Source organism: Salmo salar, chromosome ssa21 (genome assembly GCF_905237065.1).
Source record: "Salmo salar chromosome ssa21, Ssal_v3.1, whole genome shotgun sequence".
NCBI lineage: Eukaryota > Metazoa > Chordata > Actinopteri > Salmoniformes > Salmonidae > Salmo > Salmo salar.
In genome coordinates this window covers 15,012,304-15,037,573 of record NC_059462.1, presented here as the reverse complement: position 1 = coordinate 15,037,573, position 25,270 = coordinate 15,012,304, and the positions used below count along the sequence as shown (strand labels likewise).

The 25,270-nt window shown below is 41.0% G+C and overlaps 2 protein-coding genes across 6 annotated transcripts in view; one reads left to right on the top strand and one right to left on the bottom strand.

Annotated features, from left to right (window-relative positions):
- The first annotated feature begins 1,294 nt into the window (after positions 1-1,294).
- On the top strand, positions 1,295-2,845 carry LOC106581724 (glucagon-1). Its single transcript, XM_014163974.2, has 4 exons — positions 1,295-1,556; positions 1,730-1,835; positions 1,995-2,150; positions 2,533-2,845. The coding sequence occupies exons 2-4, from the start codon at positions 1,741-1,743 to the stop codon at positions 2,651-2,653; spliced, it is 372 nt and encodes a 123-aa protein (XP_014019449.2). The 5' UTR covers positions 1,295-1,556; positions 1,730-1,740; the 3' UTR covers positions 2,654-2,845.
- A 3,540-nt stretch (positions 2,846-6,385) lies between these two features.
- LOC106581805 (sodium-driven chloride bicarbonate exchanger-like) overlaps positions 6,386-25,270 on the bottom strand; it is a 51,774-nt gene continuing 32,889 nt past the window's right edge. For 3 of the 5 annotated variants that reach the window (XM_045704465.1, XM_045704467.1, XM_045704466.1), the window contains 17 exons: positions 24,196-24,353; positions 23,808-23,895; positions 23,565-23,711; positions 23,355-23,449; positions 22,078-22,252; positions 20,727-20,860; positions 19,611-19,856; positions 18,753-18,858; positions 15,732-15,893; positions 15,196-15,309; positions 14,914-15,075; positions 14,167-14,418; positions 12,483-12,551; positions 12,102-12,275; positions 11,079-11,201; positions 9,739-9,806; positions 6,386-9,608 (listed from right to left, as the gene is read on the bottom strand). In XM_045704465.1, the coding sequence (XP_045560421.1) occupies positions 9,470-9,608; positions 9,739-9,806; positions 11,079-11,201; positions 12,102-12,275; positions 12,483-12,551; positions 14,167-14,418; positions 14,914-15,075; positions 15,196-15,309; positions 15,732-15,893; positions 18,753-18,858; positions 19,611-19,856; positions 20,727-20,860; positions 22,078-22,252; positions 23,355-23,449; positions 23,565-23,711; positions 23,808-23,895; positions 24,196-24,353 (2,412 nt within the window). In that variant the 3' untranslated portion in view covers positions 6,386-9,469. The remainder of the gene's footprint in view (positions 9,609-9,738; positions 9,807-11,078; positions 11,202-12,101; positions 12,276-12,482; positions 12,552-14,166; positions 14,419-14,913; positions 15,076-15,195; positions 15,310-15,731; positions 15,894-18,752; positions 18,859-19,610; positions 19,857-20,726; positions 20,861-22,077; positions 22,253-23,354; positions 23,450-23,564; positions 23,712-23,807; positions 23,896-24,195; positions 24,354-25,270) is intronic. The other 2 variants (XM_014164138.2, XR_001323174.2) reach the window with 2 other exon arrangements.

The following is a 25,270-nucleotide window of genomic DNA, read 5'->3' as shown; positions in this document are numbered from 1 at the left end:
GGTTTTTCTAACATGCATTGACTCAGGGGGTTGAATACTTGTCTAATCAAGATACATTAGTGTTTTATTTTTCATTACTTTTGTACAAATGTTAGCATTTTTATTCCACTTCACAAAAAATGACAATTAAATACATTTTACATTTTTACAACATTGTATGCTGTTGCGTTAAGATTTCCCTTCACTGAAACTAAGGGGCCTAACCCAAACCATGAAAAACAGACAATTATTCCTCCACCACCAAACTTGACAGTTGGCACTATGTTTTGGGGCGGATAGTGGTCTCCTGGCATCTGCCAAACTCAGATTCGCCAGATGGTGAAGTGTGAATCATCACTCCAGAGAATGCATTTTCCATTGAGCATAGTGATTTTAGGCTTGTGTGTTGCAGCTTGGCCATGGAAACCCATTTCATGAAGCTCCCAACAACGAGTTCATGTGCTGATGTTGCTTCCAGAGGCAGTTTGGTACTCGGTAGTGAGTGTTGCAACCGAGGACAGACGATTTTTACGCGTTACGCGCTTCAGTACTCGGCGGCCCCGTTCTGTGAGCTTGTTTGGCCTACCACTTTGCGGCTGAGCCGTTGTTGCTCTGAGACTTTTGCACTTTACAATAACAGCATTACAGTTGGCCGGGGCAGCTCTAGCAGGGCAGAAATTTGACGAACTGACTTATTGGAAAGGTATCATCCTATGATGGTGACACGTTAAAAGTCACTGAGCTCTTCAGTACGGGCCATTCTACTGCCAACATTTGTCTATGGAAATTTCATGGCTGTGTGCTCGATTTTATAGACTTGTCAGCAACGGGTGGAGCTGAAATAGCTGATCCACTGATTTTAAGGGGTGTCCACATACTTTTGGCCATGTAGTGTATATGAGTATATACCAAGTTCACATGGTATATGATTCTTCAGTCTGGACACATTATTGATAGAAACTGTGTGTTTTGCATATGATCATCATATCATCATTCATCATTGAACAAATTAACAAATTAATATAATCCTGAATTATATTGTGTTCGTGCCTTGATCACCTAAATATCTGATAATTCTCTAAATTCCACTCAGGGATAAAATGCTGAAAGGAGGTGTTTCAATGTTTGCTTAACTCCATATTCTTACGTTCCACAAACACTGAACCTGCAGTGCAAATCAGGCTATCTGAAAACAGATGGTAGACTGTTATATAAGTATTTGGATTTGTTGGACAGGATGAAATCATGTTTGATTTCGACACCTAAGTGACAGCTTTTACCTCTGGACATTTCCACATTTAAACAAAGATGGGCTGCAAATGTATCTAGTGCGTTGAGTCGAGTTCTGACTAATGGATTGAAAGTAACGAATGTGCTTGTGCGTCTGTGAGGAGGGTGCCACCTGAGCAGACAGTCACCCAGCTCAACTATATAAAGGCTGGCCAGACCAAGAAGGGGCCAAGAAGCAGCTCCAGGGAGCCAAAGAGAGAAGAAACCAGCCGAGATCTACCTACGCACAGCAGGCAGCCAGGCACAGACTCCCCCTTTCTCACCGACACTCAACAGAGGGAACACAGGTGAGCAGCACCAAACCCCTAAAACTCATTTTCAACCGCTGATACCTCACATCGGGAAGTTTCTCTGAATTATATTCAATTCAGAATGAGATTCTCTTCAATGTGATGCTGTTTGGCTGAAGTTGCAGATTTGTTTTTTTTAACAATCTCCTATTTCCACTGCTAATATCTAGGAGGTCAAAAGATGAAAGGCACCCACTCTTTCGCTGGACTTCTGCTCTTGATCATTGCTCAGAGCAGCTTGCAAATCCCGCAGGAGGACACAGAGGACAACTCCAGGTAAGAGCCTCAAACTCGGAGCAACTTCTGAACTCTGCACTATTCAGGTTGAGAGTCTCTCTCTCTCTCTCTCTCTCTCTCTCTCTCTCTCTCTCTCTCTCTCTCTCTCTCTCTCTCTCTCTCAGCATCCTGTAACTACTGACTTGTCTGTTTCCGCAGCCTGTTGACAGAGGACTCTATGTTCAGCGAGCCAAGGGAGCTTTCAAACACGAAGAGACATTCAGAGGGAACATTCTCTAACGACTACAGTAAATATCTCGAGTCGAGACGAGTGCAAGACTTTGTCCAGTGGCTAATGAACTCCAAGAGAAGTGGGTGAGTGTTTCTTTCTTTCTCTCCTACTGGTGTGTCTGTTTTCCTCATTCCATTTCAAAAAGCAGTGGATCATCTTCCAGTATGTTCCAGCTTAACCTGAAACTGTGTGAATGCAGTACTTAAGAGATATGATGAATTTAATGTCAAATGTTTTTGCTGAGCTAGAAACAAAGATAAAAATGCCCTAAATTTTTATGACATACTGTAGATATTAACTACATGTTGGTGATTTTCATGGTTTTATATGGTTTTAAGTTACAGCTCAGTAAAATCTTACTATAGCAGCATAATAATGCACAGTGAATCAATATGTTTAACAACTGCTTATTTCTCATATATTATTAACTATCAACACTATAAAATCTCTCCATATTTCTTTCAGGGGTCCCATCAAACGACATGCAGAGGGTACCTACACCAGCGACGTGAGCTCCTACCTGCAGGACCAGGCAGCCAAGGAGTTTGTGTCCTGGCTGAAGAATGGCCGAGGCAGACGAGAATAGGGCTCCTCTACTCAGCCACAGAGTCCCAGTGTCTTATTACTCAGTCACAGAGTCCGAGTGTCTTGTCTTATGAGCCCCCAGTCAAGAGAGAATGCAACACATCCAGAATGTTCCATCCCCCTGTTCCATTTCCTGTTTTATAACCTGTATCCTCCTTCCTCTGGTCATGCTAATAAATCCCCGAACAAGAAATTGTGTTGCCTGTCAATTGCTTTTGTTTGTTTAATATAAAATGGTGACATAGTGTATTAACTAAATGCTTCACTTTGTACTTCAAGGGCAAGATTTTCAGTGTTAAAAAAGGAGGGGAACAAGATTGAATGGTTAAACAATAGCCTAATTAAAAGTTTGATTTAAAAAAACACTCTCCTTCTAAAAATAACAGGTTAAAAACTTTGGAAAAACTGGCCCAAAATCTGTGGTCTGTACCTTGCTAATTTTGTGGAGAAAAATGTTAATAAACCATTATTCTAGCCATACAAAATGTATTCAAATATCCAAAGACACACTCAAAAGTATGTGGACACCCCTTCAAATTAGTGGATTTGGCTATTTCAGCCACACCCGTCACTGACAGGTGTATAAAATCGAGCAAACACCCATACAATCTCAGTGCTCCGTGACTTTCAACGTGGCACTGCCATAGGAGGCCACGTTTCCAGTAAGTCAGTTTCATCAAACTTCTGCCCTGCTAGTGCTGCCCCGGTCAACTGTAAGTGCTGTTATTGTGAAGTGGAAACGTCTAAGAGCAACGGCTCAGCCGTGAAGTGGTAGCCCACACAAACTCACAGAGCGGGAACACCGTGAAATGGGTTTCTATGGCTGAGCAGCCGCACACAAGCCTAAGATCACCATGCTCAATGCCGAGTGTCGGCTGGACTGGTGGCCTGCACAGAGCCCTGACCTCAACCCCATTGAACACCTTTGGGATGAATTAAAACGCCGACTTCGAGCCAGGGCTAATCACCCAACATCAGTGCCCGACCTCACTAATGCTCTTGTGGCTGAATGGAAGCAAGTCCCCCGCAGCAATACATTTGGCCAACATTCTGGATGTGTTCACATACTTTTGGCCATGTAGTGTATCTAAACACTAACCAGAGAGATGCCTTATCATATGAACCCATAAACACACATTTTGTGGAAATACTATATTCAGTTCAAATATAATCCTTACTTTTATAATAAATGTAATTGTAATATATATAATTATAGAACCTGTGTCAATCGATGAGTATCAATTCAAGATCATGTTTAAGTCGAGAACCTGTGTTCACGGAGGTGGAACCCAAATCAATCAGCCTTGAGGACAGCCATATCACCAAGGGGAAAACACACCCAGGGATTTCAATCAAGTAATGGAATGACGTGATGTGAATCAACAGCCTGGCAGGGATCAGTGATCAGGGACCACTTCCTAGGTGTTACTGGCATGGAAGTAAACTAGTCACATGAGCCAGATATATGTCATGCTTTGGGATGTGATACCTCTCTAAGCTGTCAGCAAGTGAATAGAAAACCATCTGTTGGTTTTAAAAAAAAAACACCTGCCCACACAATTCTATTTATATTCCAAATCTCTAAGGGTCATACTGGGCATTTGTCGTAATAGAATTTGGGTCTCTTTTGTTGTTGAATAAAAAATGATATGTAATTCACTTCTGTGGATGAGGCTGTCATTGTTTTGTACAATATGTTCAAGTGAAGTCACGGTGTATAATCCATCGTATTACCTCCAGGCAAATTGAGGTCATGCAATGAATGACTTCAGCAATTGTACTTCCTCTTTATCCAACCTTATGCTCACAAGGCAGATATGGCTGTGAGTGAAGTGGAAGACTCAGTTCAGTTGAGGGGATTTCTGTCAAACATTTCACCCACAGTGTAATGTGACCTGACCTAGGTCAGTGTAATGTGTGTAATGTGTGTAATGTAATTACAATGTAATGTGACCTGACCTTTGACCAATCACATCAGATTTTTTTCAGAGCTGATCTGATTGGTCAAAAAAACTATTAGTGAAAAAATTATTCTGAATTGGACTGCCTGTCTAAACGCTGCCCTAGTGTATAAGGTTGACTAGTCAACTTGAACTCAAAGTTGACCCTCCCTGCCTTTATTCACTGGAACTTGCATACTCCTTGGTTTCTCGTAGGTCAAAGCATACAGAGTAAATCTAAAAACTCTCACAAATTTAGAATTAGGGTTATATTTTGGGCATTTGTTTTAGGTGTCAAGGCCATTTCAGATCACTAGTTGACTTACTCCAAATCAGACATTCCAAACAGCATGAAGTAATATTGATGGGGAAAAGAAACATGTTCAAATAAATGTATTAAGTTTGAGTTTTATACTTTCATAGTAAATGTACATGCAGTTGAAGTCGGAAGTTCACACACACTTAGATTGGTGTCATTAAAACTCGCTTTTCAACCACTCCACACATTTTTTGTTAACAAACTATACTTTTGGCAAGTCGGTTAGGACATCTACTTTGTGCATGACACAAGTCATTTTTCCAACAATTGTTTACAGATGGATTATTTCACTGAATCACAATTCCAGTGGGTCAGAAGTTTACATACACTAAGTTGACTGTGCCTCTAAACAGCTTGGAAAATTCCAGAAAATGATGTCATGGCTTTAGACGCTTCTGATAGGCTAATTGACATCATTTGAGTCAATTGGAGGTGCACCTGTGGATGTATTTCAAGACCTACCTTCAAACTCAGTGCTTCTTTGCTTTACATCATGGGAAAATTAAAAGAAATCAGCCAAGACCTCAGAAAAGAATTGTAGACCTCCACAAGTCTGGTTCATCCTTGGGAGCAATTTCCAAACGTCTGAAGGTACCACGTTCATCTGTACAAACAATAATACGCAAGTATAAACACCATGGGTCCAAGCAGCTGTCATACTGTTCAGGAAGGAGACGCGTTCTGTCTCCTAGAGATGAACGTACTTTGGTGCAAAAAGTGCAAATCAATCCCAGAACAACAGCAAAGGACCTTGTGAAGATGCTGGAGGAAACAGGTACAAAATGATCTATATCCACAGTAAAAATGTAGAAATGTCCTCTGGTTTGATGAAACAAATATAGAACTGTTTGGCCATAATGACCATCGTTATGTTTGGAGGAAAAAGGGTGAGGCTTGCAAGCCGAAGAACACCATCCGAACCGTGAAGCACGGGGGTGGCAGCATCATGCTGTGGGGGTGCTTTGCTGCAGGAGGGAATGGTGCACTTCACAAAACAGATGGCATCGTGAGGAAGTAAAATGATGTGGATATACTGAAGCAACATCTCAAGACATTAAAAGTTAAAGCTTGGTCACAAATGGGTCTTCCAAATGGACAATGACCCCAAGCATACTTCCAAAGTTGTGGCAAAATGGCTTAAGGACAACAAAGTCAAGGTTTTGAAGTGGCCATCACAAAGCCCTGACCTCAATCCCATAGAAAATGTGTGGGCATAACTGAAAAAGCGTGTGCGAGCAAGGAGGCCTACAAACCTGACTCAGTTACACCAGCTCGTCAGGAGGAATGGGCCAAGGTGTATATTTGGCTAAGGTGTATGTAAACTTCTGACTTCAACTGAATACAAGATACATAATAAACAGTAATACTTCAGCTCTAAAGATCAGTAACAATAGCAGAAAATAAACAAAATATTGTTTTGGAGTGCCATGTTTCCTTACACTGCTTCACAGATTTCTGCCACAAATAAAACAGATTGACTTTTCAAACACATTTATTCAGAGCTAAGTACAATTAGCAACAGGAGTAGTAGCAGTTGAGTAGAAATGCTCAACAAGAGATTTCAAAATATTTTGCAGATACTGATCATTAAAAATGAAGCAAAAAGGTATTATAGATAAATAGGTTTAGAAAATTAGATGTGAACAAATTCGTTGTTGGTATTGTACAAAGGAAATATAGTTTAATCTTTATAACAATAAATATAGCTCCTATAAATGTTCCCCTTCCAGAAAAAGTGCTATTGCAATTGTTTCTATAGCCATGTATGTTACCTTTCAGCAGACACCTTCAAGTATTAGTTAAGCTTCATCTTTAGTTATTGACTGGACAATCATTCCTGGGCAGACACAATGCCCCCATGACAAACAACTCAAATAATATGACACACAAGCATTAACTTTGCAGCTTGAAAATATTGATATACTGCAATAACTGCAACTATTTCAACTTTGGCAACAAATATTATGATTTAAAATAAAGCCAGGATTATATTTTATTCTTGAACATTGTTTCAATTCTATCTATTGATATGCATAACAGTATTCTACAACGTAAGTCAGGCGTTTTACTAATCAAATGCTCAATGCAATGTTTGCTCTTTGTACAATAATAAATTGCCAACAATAAATAATATAAAAATGCTATTTTCAGCTAATCTCTTTACTGGTAGTAACACAATTGGAAAATATTCTAAGATTAAAGACTATTGCAAATAGCTAAAATCATAATGCAATACATTGAATGCTTTAACACAGATACTGTAGATTTTATTTGCCAATGAACGTAGCCCTTTCCTGCAGTCAAATGACCTAGTGGCCCCATGGGTGAAATGTTTCTTACGCCGGGATGCAAACTTAAAACGTAATAAAAAATGTTTAAACCCATAACCATGTGTGTGAGGTGTATACTTTTGTTTCAAAGAAGATTTGTTTATGACTATCCAATAAACCCTTTAAGTGACCCTGATTTAGCCCATTGCAGTAAAAGGTTAATCAGATGCTGTATATTTCATAAAAGTGAATTAATTAAAGCTGCATGCACACAGTACATTTTCACTTTGCCTATATTGTAGATATATGAACTCATGAATTGTATATACTGATGTACAGTACATAGTCTTTAACTGCAGTATTGTACAAACGTTTTAATCGATTGTTTATCTGGTTGGATAATTTATCCATTTCGAAACAACTGTAATATTATGATATTGAAAAAAATTACAAAAACATACAAAATACATTCAATAAATTCAAAAACATACATAACTTGAAAATAGTTTCTTAATGTGACAGATACATCCTGGACAGAAACATTCCGTTGCTTTCACATACAGTCAAACTAACCTCTCCTATATCTGCTGGTATTACTTGACATTTAAAAACACAAAAACAAATAAAAAGCTTACATTTCTGTAGATTGCCTCACAAAGAAGCAGCTTCTGACACATAAAACTAAAAACACTAACGCTTTTGAACACACAAAGATTTACAAGACAAATGTAAAGGAATGGTAAACTGTGGCACACAATATTGATTTGTTTTGAACACAGTGAAGGGGGAAACGTCATAGACTTGTCTCCCTGTCGAAGCAGCCCTTCTGCAACGTTCTCCTCTTCTTTTGTTTCCTTCCATTGTTCTTGGATAAGCTGTGGGTATAAACACTGGCTGTTAGTGCTTTCAAGTATACAATTTCAGAACGTAGCTTATACCGATCAGCTGTCCGGCTCCAACAACGGAGATTCTCCATTATGAATAATTTTTTGGTCCAGGATTAGGCTTAATCTGTGTCCCCAAATGTATCAACAACTGATGTTTTAGTTGGGAGGGGCTTTACGTGAACATTAACACCATATTGATGTGCTTTAGTAAATCGCATGGTAATCCCCTCCCATACAGAATTGCACTGTATGTTCAGGCAGCTGAGAAGTATAATGGGATCAGAATCTCAGACAATGTTCATGAAAGAGCAGTTTTCACAAGAGAGATGTACTAATATAATTACACTCTCCAGCTGTTGAGTAATGGGAGCCTGCAGCTAGTACGCTGTAGTGCTCCTTGCCAAACTGCCCGTCACGGCCATTGGCTGAGGCATAGTAGATTGGGTAGAGGGATGATTGTCATGCTAGCAGAGCCTGATTGGTACAGCAGCATCATGTTGTCAGAGATGGCTCCTACATGCACTTTACATCCTTGCTTTCTCAGTCATGTCACTTTAGACTGAGCACATTCATTCGTCACCGCCTGTAATACGCTGGGTTTATATTCCAAGCAGTGAACAGGTAATGGACTCCGCATCCATAATATTTATCTTTGCCTGACATTAGCAGTCATCAAAGAGATTCAAAGAGCTGTGCTCTCCCAGTGTTCATGAACTCGAAAATGCATAACATGACAATTTGAACGATGCAAAATAAGCAGCATCTAATTTCAACCTGATGGTAAATTGAGGAATTAGACATTGTACAATCCTGCCTCATATCATGCAAAGATAAACATAATTATTTTTATTCCAAAAAGTGATGGTCACCAAATGGAGTAAGGATGATCAAACGGGCACGGGGATCAGACTCTTACCTTTGAGGGGTTCAGCATCTAAGAGGACATAAGGGAGTTTATGACAGAGATGGAATGGGAAAATACAGTCAAGAAACTCATCAGTTCTAAAATGGAGAGACAACTCCTTTCTACAGTGAATAAGTAGCATCTAGTTTCAACCGAATGGTGAATCTGTAATTTTGTTCATATACAATAGCAATGACATATCAATATCCTGAAAATTCTCTATATGAGCATGGAACTTGGTCAATATGAGGCATTTTATGAATTCAATGGTACATTGTCATCAGTTTCTAATATAATGGTTATAACACAATATCTACTCAGTATAGGAGGAATCCTAACTTGAGATATTCTCAACAAACTCCATATTTTCACAAGGACTGATGCCATGGGGAAATGTGTAAGAAAGCTTGAGTTACATGCACATATCTTAAATGAAAACACATTTTTAAACAAACTGACAGAAGAAAAACAAAGATACATTTTAATGGAATAATGTATCAACTCCCAATGTGCTGATTTTGGGTATACATGCTTGAGGCAATGCAATACCATTTTGAGTTGTCGGAGTTGACATTCCACGTGTTTCCAAAAGAGCCTTTGGACATTTCATCTGTGATGTTGAGTACAGATTCACTCCTAAAAAACAAGACATAATCATGCATAATAATACACAACAAACAGTCAACTATTTTACTACCAATGAAGCTTGAAGTCTTTTTACAGTATAAAAAGGGAGATATAATGTTATCATAATAGCCAGACTTACTTTTGATATCCTTCTAATGGTAATTGCACTACTCCCTCTTCCTCTCCCAACATGCTTTGCTCCTCCTCCTGAAGAATATGATAATCAACAGGAAGTTGTTAAACTATAGTGATAGTACTGTACTGTATATAATTAATTGGTTAAAACACATGCAGAGATAAATCATTACAAGAAAAGTTACATATCTACAGTAAAAAACATTAAAAACATTATTTTGAGTTACTGACATAGCCTTGTTCTGTTCAATGTTCTCTACCTAGATATAGGTTCGTGCCGTGAAAAGATCTCCGTGGGCTATACTCGGCCTTGTCTCAGGGTAGTAAGTTGGTGGTTGAAGATATCCCTCTAGTGGTGTGGGGGCTGTGCTTTGGCAAAGTGGGTGGGGTTATATCCTGCCTGGTTGGCCCTGTCCGGGGGTATAGTCGGACGGGGCCACAGTGTCTCCCGACCCCTCCTGTCTCAGCCTCCAGTAATTATACTGCAATAGTTTGTGTCGGGGGGCTAGGGTCAGTCTGTTATATCTGGAGTTTTTCTCCTGTCTTAACTGGTGTCCTGTGTGAATTTAAGTATGCTCCCTCTAATTTTCTCTCTCTCTCTTTCTCTTCTCTCGGAGGACCTGAGCCCTAGGACCATGCCTCAGGACTACCTGGCCTGATGACTCCTTGCTGTCCCCAGTCCACCTGGTCGTGCTGCTGCTCCAGTTTCAAATGTTCTGCCTGCGGCTACAGAACCCTGACCTGTTCAATGGACGTGCTACCTGGTCCCGGACCTGCTGTTTCGACCCTCTCTTCCTATCTCACCTGCTGTCTCTAACTCTGAATGATCGGCTATGAAAAGCCAACTGACATTTACTCCTGAAGTGCTGACCTGTTACACCCTCTACAACCACTGTGATTATTATTATTATTTTACCCTGCTGGTCAACTATGAACGTTTGAACATCTTGGCCATGTACTGTTATAATCTCCACCCGGCACAGCCAGATGAGGGCTGGCCACCCCTCAGTGCCTGGTTCCTCTCCAGGTTTCTTCCTAGGTTTTGGCCTTTCTAGGGAGTTTTTCCTAGCCACCATGCTTCTACATCTGCATTGCTTCCTGTTTGGGGTTTTAGGCTGGGTTTCTTTCTGTATAGCATTTTGTGACATTGGCTGATGTAAAACGGGCTTTATAAATACATTTGCTTTGATACTCTAAATAACCAAATTCATGTTGTTACGTTCAAAAGAATACAAGATAAAAATCGCTGGCACCATTCAAACCAATGAGGGTTTGGAACGTTAAAGCCAATTATCTCAGAATCATCTTTTTGCAGAGAGAACCTTTTAAATGCTATTTTCATACCTCTTCTTCAGCATCGTTCAATTTCTTCTTCTTACTCTCTGGCATGAGATCATCCAGCCAGCTCATCTCTCTCTTGGTGAAGAAGCAATCCATCAGCTTCCTAATGAACACCAGAGCCAACACCTGCAAGGAACACAAACACACTTACTACTTAACTTACTATTCACGGATTGCATGTTTCCTCAAAATATAGTTTTGAACGTTCGTTTTGGACGGATGCCTGACTGAGCATTCTACTCAATGCATCATCAAGGAGCGCTGATGAACATTTAATCAAAAGTCCATTACGGTGGCTTGGAAATACAATGACATTCAAAAGGGCAAATAATTAGTAGGAAAATCTTTTGTCATCATTTTGATGTCACCAAATGTACTTTAGATGCAGTATAACATTAGCTAGCTAGCTAAAATTGAGGGGGGTGGCACCGGATTTTTAGCTAGATAACGTTATCAATGCTAGCTATTTTTGACGAACATTGCTGGCTAATGACAACATTGCCAACTGTCTAAAGTTCATTTGACAACATGATCATGCTGGCAAAGTTGTTTCCTACAAAATATTTCACTACTTTATCAATGTCATCATATTTCCATGCACTATAGTGTAATTTCGACGAGACAGTAGTTCTCCTCGGTCCAGAATGGCTGAGTTTATCACCACTTTAGGGCGCCACTACGGTGCCGCCGATAGAGGAGGGCTTGAGAACGTTCAAAACAATGGCATGACGTGACGGAGGTGCAACCTATGCTACTCAAGACAAAATGATCTACGTAAATAATCCTTGTCCCAGCAAGAACGGCCCATAGGGCAGGAGCCTATCTCCTGTTTCTAGTGTGCATCTATGCAGCTTGATGTACAAGTACACCCCACTGTACAGGACGCGTTCTAATGTATAACTTAAGTCAATGGCTATACTGTACATCTCATAGTGGTGCTAATTGTGTTGAACTACAATGTGGCCAAATAAATCTACATGTAACCTATGACCCGGGGAGAAAGCTAGGAGAAAGGCATTTGCGAACCATCATGGGGAAGACGATGGCATAATTGGAGGTCTTGATGACCCAGAGCATGACCAGGCAGCTGAGCTGGATGATGGTGAAGAGGTGGACCTTCCTCAGGGGAACGTATCTCAGGTAGATGAAGTCTGGCTGGTGCTTGGCTGGCATACCAAACAGCTTCAGACGGTCAAAGAACTGATGAGCAATAGAACAAAGGCTTACATGACAACCTCAGGAGCATTCAATTCAGGCCAACTGTGTTGTGATGAGTCTGCATTTTCTCAGATGGTCTTTTTGAACTTAGCTTCAGATGTTAGCCAAGTGTGTTCGAGCTTAGCCTTACAAATCTATTTTGACAGAGTGTACATTAACTTTATCTGAGTGTGCTTAGTGACATCTTACCTGTATTCCTCTGAGCGAAGATGCTCCCATGTACAGGAATACTCCATACAAGACAGGCATGGGAATATACTGAAGGGATGAGAGCAATCGTATTATATGATTCAGTTATACAAGTATCAGTAAAGACAGGAAACAGTCGAAAACGTGGGATTGAACCATATGAAACATAATGGTATAAATGATCTGTTCACTTTGAGGCACTGCAGACTAATACTCTGGGTGCAAAATAAATACAACTTGAGCAAGACGGACACTTATATTGCATTCGGAAAGTATTCAGACCCATTTACCTTTTCCACATTTTAATATTACTTTTTCCACATTTTAATACGTTATAGACTTATTCTAAAATGTATTAATTTTGTTTTCCTCGTCAATCTACACACAATACCCTATAACGACAAAGTGAAAAGAGGTTTTTAGAAATGTTGGCAAATTATTAAAAATAAAAAACAGAAATACCTTATTTACATAAGTATTCAGACCCTTTGCTATGAGACTTGAAATTGAGCTCAGGTGCATCCTGTTTCCATTGATCATCCTTGAGATGTTTCCACAACTTCATTGGAGTCCACCTGTGGTAAATTCAATTGATTGGACATGATTTGGAAAAGCACACACCTGTCTATATAAGGTCCCACAGTTGACAGTGCATGTCAAAGCAAAAACCAAGCCATGAGGTCAAAGGAATTGTCTGTAGAGCTCTGAGACAGGATTGTGTCGAGACACAAATCTGGGGAAAGGTATCAACAAATTTCTGCAGCATTGAAGGTCCCCAAGAAAATAGTGGAACCACCAAGACTCTTCCTAGGGCTCGCGCCCGGTCAAACTGAGCAATCGGGGGAGAAGGGCCTTGATCAGGGAGGTGACCAAGAACCCAATGGTCACTCTGACAGAGCTCCAGAGTTCCTCTGTGAAGATGGGAGAACCTTCCAGAAGGACAACCATCTCTGCAGCACTCCACCAATCAGGCCTTTATGGTAGAATGGCCAGACGGAAGCCACTCCTCAGTAAAAGGCACATGACAGCCCGCTTGGAGTTTTCCAAAAGGCACCTAAAGGACTCTCAGACCATGAGAAACAAGATTCTCTGGTCTGATGAAACCAAGATTTAACTCTTTGGCCTGAATGCCAAGCGTCACGTCTGGAGGAAACCTGGCACCATCCGTACGGTGAAGCATGGTGGTGTCAGCATCATGCTGTGGGTATGTTTTTCAGAGGCAGGGACTGGGAGACTAGTCAGGATCGAGGGAAAGCTGAACGGAGCAAAGTACAGAGAGATCCTTGATGAAAACCTGCTCAAGAGTGCTCAGGACCTCAGACTGGGGTGAAGGTTCACCTTCCAACAGGGCAACAACCCTAAGCCCACAGCCAAGACAACGCAGGAGTGGCTTCAGGACAAGTTTTTGAATGTCCTTCATGGCCCAGCCAGAGACCGGACTTGAACATAATCTCTGGAGAGACCTGAAAATAGCTGTGCAGCGACGCTCCCCATCCATAGACTGATGAGGGGGGGAAATTATTTAATCAATTTTAGAATAAGTCTGTAACATAACAAAATGTGGAAACGTGAAGGGGTCTGAATACTTTCCGAATGCACTGTATATTACCCTGCGATAGGAAAAGCCTTTGGACAGTCCGGAGGCTAGGGCCAACACAATATGAGCTCAGAGAAGCTATCTGACCTTGAGCACAGAGGTCATGAAGACGGAGCAGCCCATGAGCAGGAAGATCATGAGGCCGGTGAAGCGTTGCTCCCGGATGCCCAGGAATTTGGGCTGTTCCCCGGGGGCCGAGCACTCCGACTCCAGCTTCAGACTGTTGACGTGGGAGATGGAGAGCACGGTGGCAGCCACGAACCAGGGCAGCCCCATGATGGAGCACACCCCCAGCATGAGGCCCACCACGAACAGATCCAGATGGTACCCACAGCCTTTCTGTGGGAATTCAAAGACAATACAACACACCTGAGAATACACTACTCAATACTTAGGAACGCCAACATTTTAAAATCGAATGTTTCAAGAAATGATGTTTACAGAAGTGCTCCACTGTCAAAATGTTGACTACTCTGCGAAGATAAAAAAAAAAAAAAAGACTTCTGAAGGGTGCTTCTTTAATCCATATCAACAACTGTACCAAACACTTTACAACATTTCATAATAAACTACACATGCACCAAATCAAAGCCTTCTAAACAGGTAACGGTCAGGCTATGGTGTACAAAGCCTCCCAGATGATCTGAGCCTCCCCATTCCAGTGGCCTACTGCAGGGTTTCCCAAACTCGGACCTGGGGTGCACCTTTTGGTTTTTGGCCTAGCACTACACAGCTGATTCATATAATCAAAGCTTGATAATGAGTTTGGTTATTTGAATCAGCTGTGTGGTGCTAGGGCAAGGACCAACTTTGGGAAACACTGGTCTAAAGTACCTTTAGTTTGTGCTCCTTCCTGTTGATGATGACTGCCGTGATCTGTTGGTCCATGAAGATTAGGATAGTGCAGAGCAGAGCAGGGATCACTGTTACTAAGGTGGTCCACCAAGGGTTTCCGCCTAACGGGCTGATCAACCAACCACGGTCATCTCTGGTCGGCTGCAAGAATTTAGGTTATTGGTAAATATTGCATCTACATAGCATGGCGACTGTCCATAGTGTAGAGTATCTTGAGTAAAAATGTATAATCACATTGTAATATCTTGTTATCTACCTCACCTTAAACACACTGGGGACTTTTAGTTTTGGAGATGGGACCCCTAAGACATAGTCCACCAGTACCATGGTAAAGATGGTGATGAACACAGCAAAGTCACTGATGACAGCTCTCAACTGTGCAAGAGAGGGGTGCATGTCAACTGTCTGGTCTTAGCACGGGGAAAAATCTGTATTATTGTTTAATATCAAACTACAATGTCAATCACAGATTGCACAGGTAAATCAAAACACAGAGCACCTTGGTTGTTGATTCAATTCTCACATGGGATACACATTTTGCTTGAAGAAAAAAGGGGGGTTCTGTGCTCAGAAAACGGGAGAAAAAGTGCTGCCTTAAACCATAACAGAATCCAAAGAAAGTGGTGGAGGCGGACACTTCTCCATTAGAAACTCCGACAGTACTCAAATATGACCACTAGAGCGCTCCACTGCACCATAAAACTCAGGAGCATGACAGAAACCCTGTCTGCAGTCTGCAAACACATAACAGATACAAATGAGTGGGATTACAGTAGGAACTGGGTCTGCTGCCTTACCTTGGTGGGGAAGTAACGGCTGAACTTGAACTCTTTGAGGAAAGCCGACATGAAGACAGTGGAGAAGAAGAGAACAACAGACCAGAAGAGAACATCTGGAATGTAGGGTCCATGAGGGCCACAGGCGGTGCCCACAAACTCCCCTCGCCTCTTTATGCAGTCCTGCAACAACAGGTGGTCATTCAAAACATCCTGTGTTACAGGGTTGGGGTCAATTCCATTTCAAATCAGTCAATTTACACGGACAAGGTGACTGAGTGTATAGGGGATGTTGTTCCAAATGTGACTATTAAAACCTACCCAAACCAGAAACCGTGGATAGATGGCAGCATTCCCGCCAAAAACTGAAAGCGTGAACCATCGCATTTAATCATGGCAAGGTGACTGGGAATATGGCTGAATACAAACAGTGTAGTTATTCCCTCCGTAAGGCAATCAAACTGGCAAAACATCAGTACAGAGACAAAGTGGAGTCGCAATTCAATGGCTCAGACACGAGACGTATGTGGTAGGGTCTACAGACAATCACGGATTACAAAGGGAAAACCAGCCAAGTCACGGACACCAACGTCTTGCTCCCAGACAAGCTAACCACCTTCTTTGCCCGCTTTGAGGATAACACAGTGTCACCGACGCAGATCTCTCCCAAGGACTGTGGGCTCTCGTTCTCCGTTGACGAAGTGAGAGACATTTAAGCGTGTTAACCCGGCCCAGACGGCATCCCCAGCCACGTCCTCAGGGCATGAGCACACCAGCTGGTTGGAGTGTTTATGGACATATTCAACACATCACCGGGGGCACACTTCCTGCCCTCCGGGACATCTACAGCACCAGATGTCACAGGAAGGCCAAAAAGATCATCAAGGACAACAACCACCCGAGCCACGGCCTGTTCGCCCAGCTATCACCCAGAAGGCGAGGTCAGTACAGGTGCATCAAAGCTGGGACCGAGAGAGTGAAAAACAGCTTCTATCGCAAGGCCATCAGACTGGTAAATAGCCATCACTAGCCGGCTACCACCCAGCTACTCAACCCCGCACCTTAGAGGCTGCTGCCCTATATACAGTTGAAGTCGGAAGTTTATGTAAACTTCTGACCCACTGAGAATGTGATGAAAGAAATAAAAGCTGAAACAAATCATTCTCTCTACTATTCTGACATTTCACATTCTTAAAATAAAGTGGTGATCCTAACTGACCTAAGACAGGGAATTTTTACTAGGATTAAATGACAGGAATTGTGAAAAACTGAGTTTAAATGTATTTGGCTATGGTGTATTTGAACTTCTGACTTCAACTGTACATAGACATGGAATAACTGGCCACTTTAATAATGGAACAATAGTCCCTTTAATAATGTTTACATACTGCTTTACTCATCTCAAATGTATATACTGTATTCTACTCTACTGTATTTTAGTCAATGCCACTCCGACATTACTCATCCTAATATTTACACTACTGTTCAAAAGTTTGCGGTCACTTAGAAATGTCCTTGTTTTTGAAAGAAAAGCACATTTTTTGTCCATTAAAATAACAGCAAATTGATCAGAAATACAGTGTAGACATTGTTAATGTTGTAAATTACTATTGTAGCTGGAAACGGTTAATTTTTTATGGAATATCTACATAGGCGTACAGAGGCCCATTATCAGCAACCATTACTCCTGTGTTCCAATGGCACGTTGTGTTAGCTAATCCAAGTTTATCATTTTAAAAGGCTAATTGATCATTAGAAAACCCTTTTGCAATTATGTTAGCACAGCTGAACACTGTTGTTCTGATTAAAGAAGCAATAAGACTGGCCTCCTTTAGACTAGTTGTATCTGGAACATCAGCATTTGTGGGTTGATTACAGGCTCAAAATGACTAGAAACAAATAACTTTCTTCTGAAACTCATCAGTCAATTCTTGTTCTGCGAAAGGAAGGCTATTCCATGCGAGAAATTGCCAAGAAACTGAAGATCTCGTACAACGCTGTACTACGCCTGTACTACCCCTTCACAGAACTGCACAAATTGGCTCTAACCAGAATAGAAAGAGGAGTGGGAGGCCCTGGTGCACAACTGAGCAAGAGGACAAGTACATTAGAGAGTCTAGTTTGAGAAACAGATGCCTCAACTGGCAGCATCATTAAATAGCACCCGCAAATTAACACCAGTCTCAACGTCAACAGTTGCAAAGAAAAAGGCATATCTCGGACTGGTCAATAAAAAGAAAAGATTAAGATAGGCAAAAGAACACAGACACTGGACAGAGGAACTCTGCCTAGAAGGCCAGCATCCCGGAGTCGCCTCTTCACTGTTGACGTTGAGACTGGTGTTTTGCAGGTACTATTTAATGAAACTGCCGTTGAGGACTTGTGAGGCGTCTGTTTCTCAAACTAGACACCCTAATGTACTTGTCCTCTTGCTTAGTTGTGCACCAGGGAGCACTGTTGGAGCTAGGAACACAAGCATTTCACTACATCCGCAATAACATCTGCTAAATATGTGTATGTGACCAATAAAATTTGATTTCAATTGATTTGAATTAACTGAAATTACAATTAAAAAAAATTCTCAGAGCATTTAAGGAAATTGGAATTGGAACATCCTACATTTAAATGGAATTGACCCCATGGTCCTGCTGGGATAAGAGCATCCTTGTCCACAAAGAGTTAAATTAATACTAAAAATGTGTTTTTATGATTTGGCATGGGGTAATCCAGAGTAATCCAGCCTACATGTCCTTAATCTCCTGCACTGGGCCATCTCCATCTGGGAGAGCCTGCTACTTTGTGTGGAACAACCTAAATGTGCTCTTTTTTGGTTTCTACCGTCATGCTGGGGGTGTGCTACTTAATCAAAAATACAATACAACGTTTCCTTTTCTGTGTAGGGTAAAACGTTTATCCTCAACATGTGACAAAACCTGGAAAAACCATGGGAGACTAACCATGGGTTCTATTTACAGTATGCATCATCTTTCTAATTTTGCTTGATCCTATCAACAAATTATGCCACAGCCTCTCATACACTACCTTGACTTCAAGTGCCTCCCAATAGATCTCCGAAGCAGTAATGTTGTTCTGCTCCCAGTACCGTAGGGTGGCATTACTGGGATCCGGAGGTTCAACACATGAACACCTATGGAAACAACAGAACACTTCAACATCAAATCCCTTACTGATCACGATCATCTCAAATGCTACGTAGGACTTCTTTCAAACACAATATAAGATGTTGCTGTCATTCTGAACTCTAAGGGACGGTTTGCTTGACACAGATTATACCTAGCTCTGGATTAAGATGCACCTTAAGAGGCCAAGAAAATGATCAAGGACCTCAGCAACCCAAGCAAACGGTCTGTTCACTCTACCTTCTAGCAGAAAGAGACGGTACAGGTGCATCAAAGAGAGACTGAATAACAGCTTCTATCTTCAGGCCATTACTAGCCACCTGGGAATCTGCCCTGCAGTTTGAGACTAATGTGCCATGTACTGCATATAGAGTCATTGAACGCTGGTCACCTAATATTATTTTTATATACTGTTGTTTACTCACTGTGTATTTATACTGTATTTTCGACATAGCCCATCCTAATATACCTACCAATTTATATCCAAATGATATACTGTCTATACACACCGCGTATTTATATTCTGGTTATGACACATGCTCACTCTAATATACAGTATCTTCTCAGGATTATTAATTGGACCCGTTCTGTCAATTTTATTTTTGTGTTTTTTTTTTATTGTACTTGCGAGACATTCTATTGCACTGTTGGAGTTAGTACCACAAGCATTTAGCTGCACCTGCTATAACACCTGCAAATCTGTGTACGCGATCAATAAATGTTGATTTGATTTGATTCAGTGGAGTCAGTGCACACTTACGAGTATCGTGTGAGTTTGTCCAGGTTGTTGTTCATGTTGATGGGGTAGTGTTCCCCCAGGTGGATGAGCTTCTCCAAGGCCTCGTAGATGAAGATGATGCAGATGAGCGAGGCGAACGCCTCCTCTGTGAATCGTGTGATGTAACAGACCAGGGAGCTGGCATCTGTGGCCACCAGGAGCAGACAGAGGAATGCTGTCCACAGCCCTATACAGGTTCTCAGTGAGAGGTAGGATAATCCATACTCCCTGAGGACAGAGTGCAAAACATCCCTTTTATTTTATATTTTTTAAATGTAATCTTAATTTAGTCAGGAAAACCCCAAAAAGGGCAGCGCAATTAAAAAATACATTGATCCTTCACAATACAGTGCATACACAGCACCGGAAGAAAAATCATTGACACTGCAGCACTAACATTTCGTATATTATATGACAACATCTGTGAGGTTTTTACCTCCGATCTGATCTATCTACAGGATATGGGATCTGAGGTTGTCATTTTCACAATGGTATTTTAATACTACTTTAAAGCAGTATAGAACATTAAAACAAATAATCAATGTACTATGGAAGTACTGTATATGACATCCGGTCATCAGTATGTGACCTTAACTATTGTTATAGGGTCGGAAGATCCTCATGCAATCAAATCACACATTATCAGATGTGGTGACAGAATTTGGTGGTGAGCTTTTGTAACTTCTCAAGGGATATGTTCTGTGTTGGACTGTGATGTTATGCCTTTCACAGACTCCTGGTATGTCTGCACCCTAACTCAAGGCCATTGTGTTCCAGAACTGTTGTGTAACAATATGATTGTATTATCACCTCCCACCATTTATTATTTGAGTTCTTCCCTGTGAAATCAGAGGTGGATCTCCCCTCCAGCTCCTTGTATTAAAGAATGTTCTATTGTATCATTATATTATATTATATCTCTGCCTTAATCTTTGGATCGAATTTTCCACAACACAGAGATGCGAGTACAGAAATGGCTTGAGTGCTATAGACAATACATAGAGATAATTAATCATGTGGGCCCATAGTGTTATACTACTGTATATATAATCATAACTATATATAACAATACAACTATACTGTTGTCAACAAACTTACTTGCAGAATTTGTACAATATCTTCTCAAACACCAGCACAGGCCCTGTGCTGCCCAATATGGTGAGTGGCTGGCCAGCAAAGAGGGAATAAGCTATTCCTGTCATTGAGGCGCCAAACAGTGATTCAATTGCACTCTGCGGGACACAAAGAAACATACACGTAAACCCCAGGGCATTTTTAACTCAAATACTTCTAGTAAGTTGTACGCAAACTCAATGAAGTCATTATTACTTAAAATGTTAATGTGGTACTGACTGAAATCTAAATGAGAAGTCACACCAACAAAATTTTTTTAACGTATGATATCAAATTTAAAAAAAATCCCAGCATGCTCTTTTGCAATTGTTTTTAACATCTGCATTTTTGCATGTACCTTGAGTGATTGATTGATTAAATGTTTAGCTACACAAATATTTTTTATAAACTTATCCAATCATTGAATTTTTGCATCCGTTACTGAAATGGTTGTTCCAGTTTAAATGGCTTAGGTAGTTTCCTACCACTGTGTTCTTAACCCTGGCAGTCATAATGAATGCTGGTTGCGGGTGAATACAAATGTAAACTGTTGGATAGCCTAATGCTGACTAGGTTCCAATAGGAATTACACATCACTTTGCAAGCCAACAGAATGTGATTTACAGTTAGGGTTGCAAAATTCTGGGAAATGTCCCAGGGTTTTCCAGAAATCCTGGTTGGAAGATACCTGAAAAAATATTTGGGAAAGCTTGTGGAATTTTGCAACCCTACTTGCAGGACTGATGTGGCCTAACTATGAGTTTCAGGCCACTGTATAAGGCCTCACGATATGTAATGGTTCAATGATAATATTCACCTAGGAACTCACTTGGTTTAGGCCACAGGACTGAAAATAAACAAATTCAACAACCATGTCTCTGTCACTGACAAATAGTCATGGATGGCAACTCTACAATTCAATCGAAAAGGCAAGGCTCGCTGGGAAATGATTGGAGGCGTGCCTATGTGGGGCATTAAATTTAAGTACACCTTACAACAACAACAAAAACTGCATTTGTGTTACTTATATGGAGGTAGTACTGCTCACTTCAGCTATTTCATCTTCTTAACTGAATTTCTTTAGGTAATTGGTTTCCTCAAAATGTTTGAGCAGCCAGAATTGGTTTTACAGTGTAGATAATATTTATGAGCAAGAAAGATCTCTCAATAAATGTCTAAGCAGTTTATTATTATTTTACTGTGTATTTGATCGGGATGGGTTGCATCCTAAATGGAATGCTATTCCCTATATAGTTCATTACTTTGACCAGGTCACAAAAGTAGTGCACTATGTAAGGAATAGGGAGCCATTTGGGATGAAACCATGGTGTCTTACTATGCGTCCTTCTGTTGCCTCTCCCAGTAAACCGCCGAACGTGATGACAGGTGACATGCAAGCACAGTACAGGAAGAGGAAGGAGGCCAAGCACTGCAGGCTGAGACCGTCTGTGTAGTCGGACAGGTAGTGGGGCGCCTTGCGTTTGATGTCCAACAAGAGACCACCAAATAATCTGTAAACATCATAATAATAAGACATTTAGCAGACACTTTTATCCAAAACGACTAATATTATTGTGTGCATACAAGTTTAGGTGGCTCCAGCAGGAGTCGAACCCAGAATCCTGGCTTTGCAAGCTCCATGCTCTATCAACTAAGACACACAGAACACCTACTGTATATCTAATACCGGCACAGATCAAATTATATTATTTTATATAATGGTCATTCATTTAATCTCTTGTGACGCTCACATTGAAAATAACCTCCTAACAACTGCCTGCATTTCAAATCCATATCCAACCCTCATAGGTAATCTGCTGTCTCATGGTGAAGTGTGGATTTTGCAGTTGAAGCCTTTAAAAAAAAAATGTACTCCTCACACTACTTAATGAGCATGAAATACTGTAGAGAGAGTAATGAGGATGACTTGGCATGAGCTCATGCGGAAGAATATAGACCAGGCATTTGGGAACCCATCAATAGGTTGCTACACTCTGAGAAGAAAAGGTTGCAAATTGTACTTAAATTGGTACAAATGCTTGTCACTATAGTTCTACACTATAAGGTACAACAATTGTACTATTAGTTATAGGTACATAATTGTACCCTTATAGGCCATGCTCAAACTTGAATTAATAGACTATAGACAAATTTTCCTCTCACGGGTGGCAAAAAGAACTGAATGCCACTCCCCCACTAAGCCACACCTCCAATAATTATACCTTTCTATTCAAAATGTTGTGTACACAAATGTACCATTATACTAGATTGTCTGCACATATACCCTTAAAGGGTCCGGACAGTACCATGTGAGATCATGTGTGTACCTCTGTAAGTACATTATGTGTATTTTGATCTTTTGTACCCCATGGAACAATACTGTATCCTAATCGTACCTTTATTCTGAGAGCGTATGGCAACCATTGCATGACTTTCGTTCACACCTAAAGTGAACTGCATGCAATGGCATCCTCTGACAAGGTTCCGTAGATGTTTTTCAAAAGAAATAGGTGAAAAACCTGGTTACTTTTAATCTAGCGTTATTTCTTAATACACAACCACGACCACATACACTCACACTCTCTGAGCACCAGGCTGCCCCACCTCACCTACCGTCCTGTCCGCTGCAGCTCCGGACCACCATGTCCCTCGTGCTCCTCTTCATCACCTAGGTCTGTGCCGGTCTGTGCTGCAATCTTCCTCTTCTCCTGTTGTTCAAAGAACACTTATCTGTTATTTCTTTCATTTTTTTGGAATGAAAGACAATGCTGTGATTTGTATGTCTGCTGATGACAGACTTGTTAAAGAAAAGGCTAAACTCACCTGAGATGGCACATTTTTTGGTGGCTCTATTCGTATAGAAGGATCCCACTCCCCTGGTGGCAGGACAGTAACTTGGTCCAGGAACTCATCGATTCCAGCAATCAGATCATTGCGGTCCTTCGCTTTGTAGGCAACATCATGGAAAACCTTGGAACAAAGAACAAGAATAAATTCAGTCATGAATTGACATGTTAATTCAGTCATGCCCAACAGCTATGTTCATTATCGGAGAGGCTGTCTTACCTCGTCTGTCATTAGTGTTGCGATGGATCGGCCAATCTCATGGTACTGTGGCCCTTTCCCAAGAGGCCCTAGAAGAATGAACAAGAACCTAAAAAAACAGAGCGGTGTAGAGACAGTTGAGGGTCAGCCCAAAAAGGACTAAGGAGGGCATAGCGTTAGTCATAGACAGGAGACCATAGCTACAGGCTTATAGGTAGGGTTGTGAAATTCTGGTAACTTTAAAAAAAATCCCAGGCTTCCAGAAATCCTGGTTGGAGGGTTCCCGGATGTCCTGCTTATTTTCTCCTGATTCCAGGAGTATTCCATCCGGGATTTCAAGAAATCCTGGGAATTTTGGGAGAGTTACGGGAATACTGCACCGCTAAATGGGGGTCATAGTGTTACTAACCTAGTAACGATGGGGACCTCAGCCAGCCCGTTGAGCATGACTGCAGGTGAGAGACGTACAAACGCCACCACAGGCTTGTCTAGGAACTCCGCCTCACCCACCAACACATTGGACGCTTCCGCTCCCGGGGGAATCTTCTTCATGAAATGGAGGTCTATCTAGATGGACACAGGATAGAATATGCAATTTTTAGTGGAGCATTTTACGACTGAAGTCTTAATATAGCATTTTACTGTATTAATATCTCAACTCCTCAATTCAAAAGAAGAGTATTCATGGATTGCACGTTTCGTCACAATATTGTTTTGAATATTTGTTTTAAGACAGAATTCTACCCAATGCATTGTCAGTGGGCGCTGTCTAAATTGCATTACTGTGGCTTGGAAACACGATGACGTTTCAAAAGTAGGCAAATAATTAGTAGGGAAACATTTTGTTATCATTGTGATGTCGCCAGATTGACTTTAGATACAGTATAACTTTAGTTAGCTCGCTAAGATTGAGGGGACAGCACCGAATTTTAGCTAGTTGACATTACCATTGCTAGCTATTTTTTGACAAACTTTGATAGCTAATGGCAACATTGCGATCTCTCTAAAGTAAATTTGACCACATCATAATCATGTCAAAGTTGTTTCCTACTAATTATTTGCCTACTTTAGCAATGTCATCGTATATCGAGGCCACTATAGTGTATTTCTAACGAAACAGTCATTAATCCCCGTTATGTGTGGGCATCAGTCGCCTTAATGGCGCAGGTGTTGTAAGAATGCTCATAACAATGGCATGATGTAACCGAGTGATGAAGGTGCAACCCATAAATAGGAAAAGAAAAGCCGAAAATCTGAAATACATTCTCAAAACAAAAATAACCCTACTGAAAATGTGTGACTAGGGTTACAGAATTCTGGTAACTTTCCTCAAATTCCCTGGTTTTCTGGATTGCCTGCTAGTTTTCTCCTGATTCCGGGGATCGTCCATCCAGGATTTCTGTCAAAACTAGGAATTTTGGGATACTTACCAGAATGGGCGGCAGTGTAGCCTAGTAGTTAGAGCGTTGGACTAGTAACCGAAA

What these genes read in the sequence shown, in the direction of transcription:
- LOC106581724 (XM_014163974.2), top strand. Translation starts at nt 1,741, where the DNA reads ATGAAAGGCACCCACTCTTTCGCTGGACTTCTGCTCTTGATCATTGCT. An exon ending in GACACAGAGGACAACTCCAG is followed by an intron (nt 1,836 to 1,994) that starts GTAAGAGCCTCA and finishes CTGTTTCCGCAG; the next exon opens with CCTGTTGACAGAGGACTCTA. An exon ending in ATGAACTCCAAGAGAAGTGG is followed by an intron (nt 2,151 to 2,532) that starts GTGAGTGTTTCT and finishes TATTTCTTTCAG; the next exon opens with GGGTCCCATCAAACGACATG.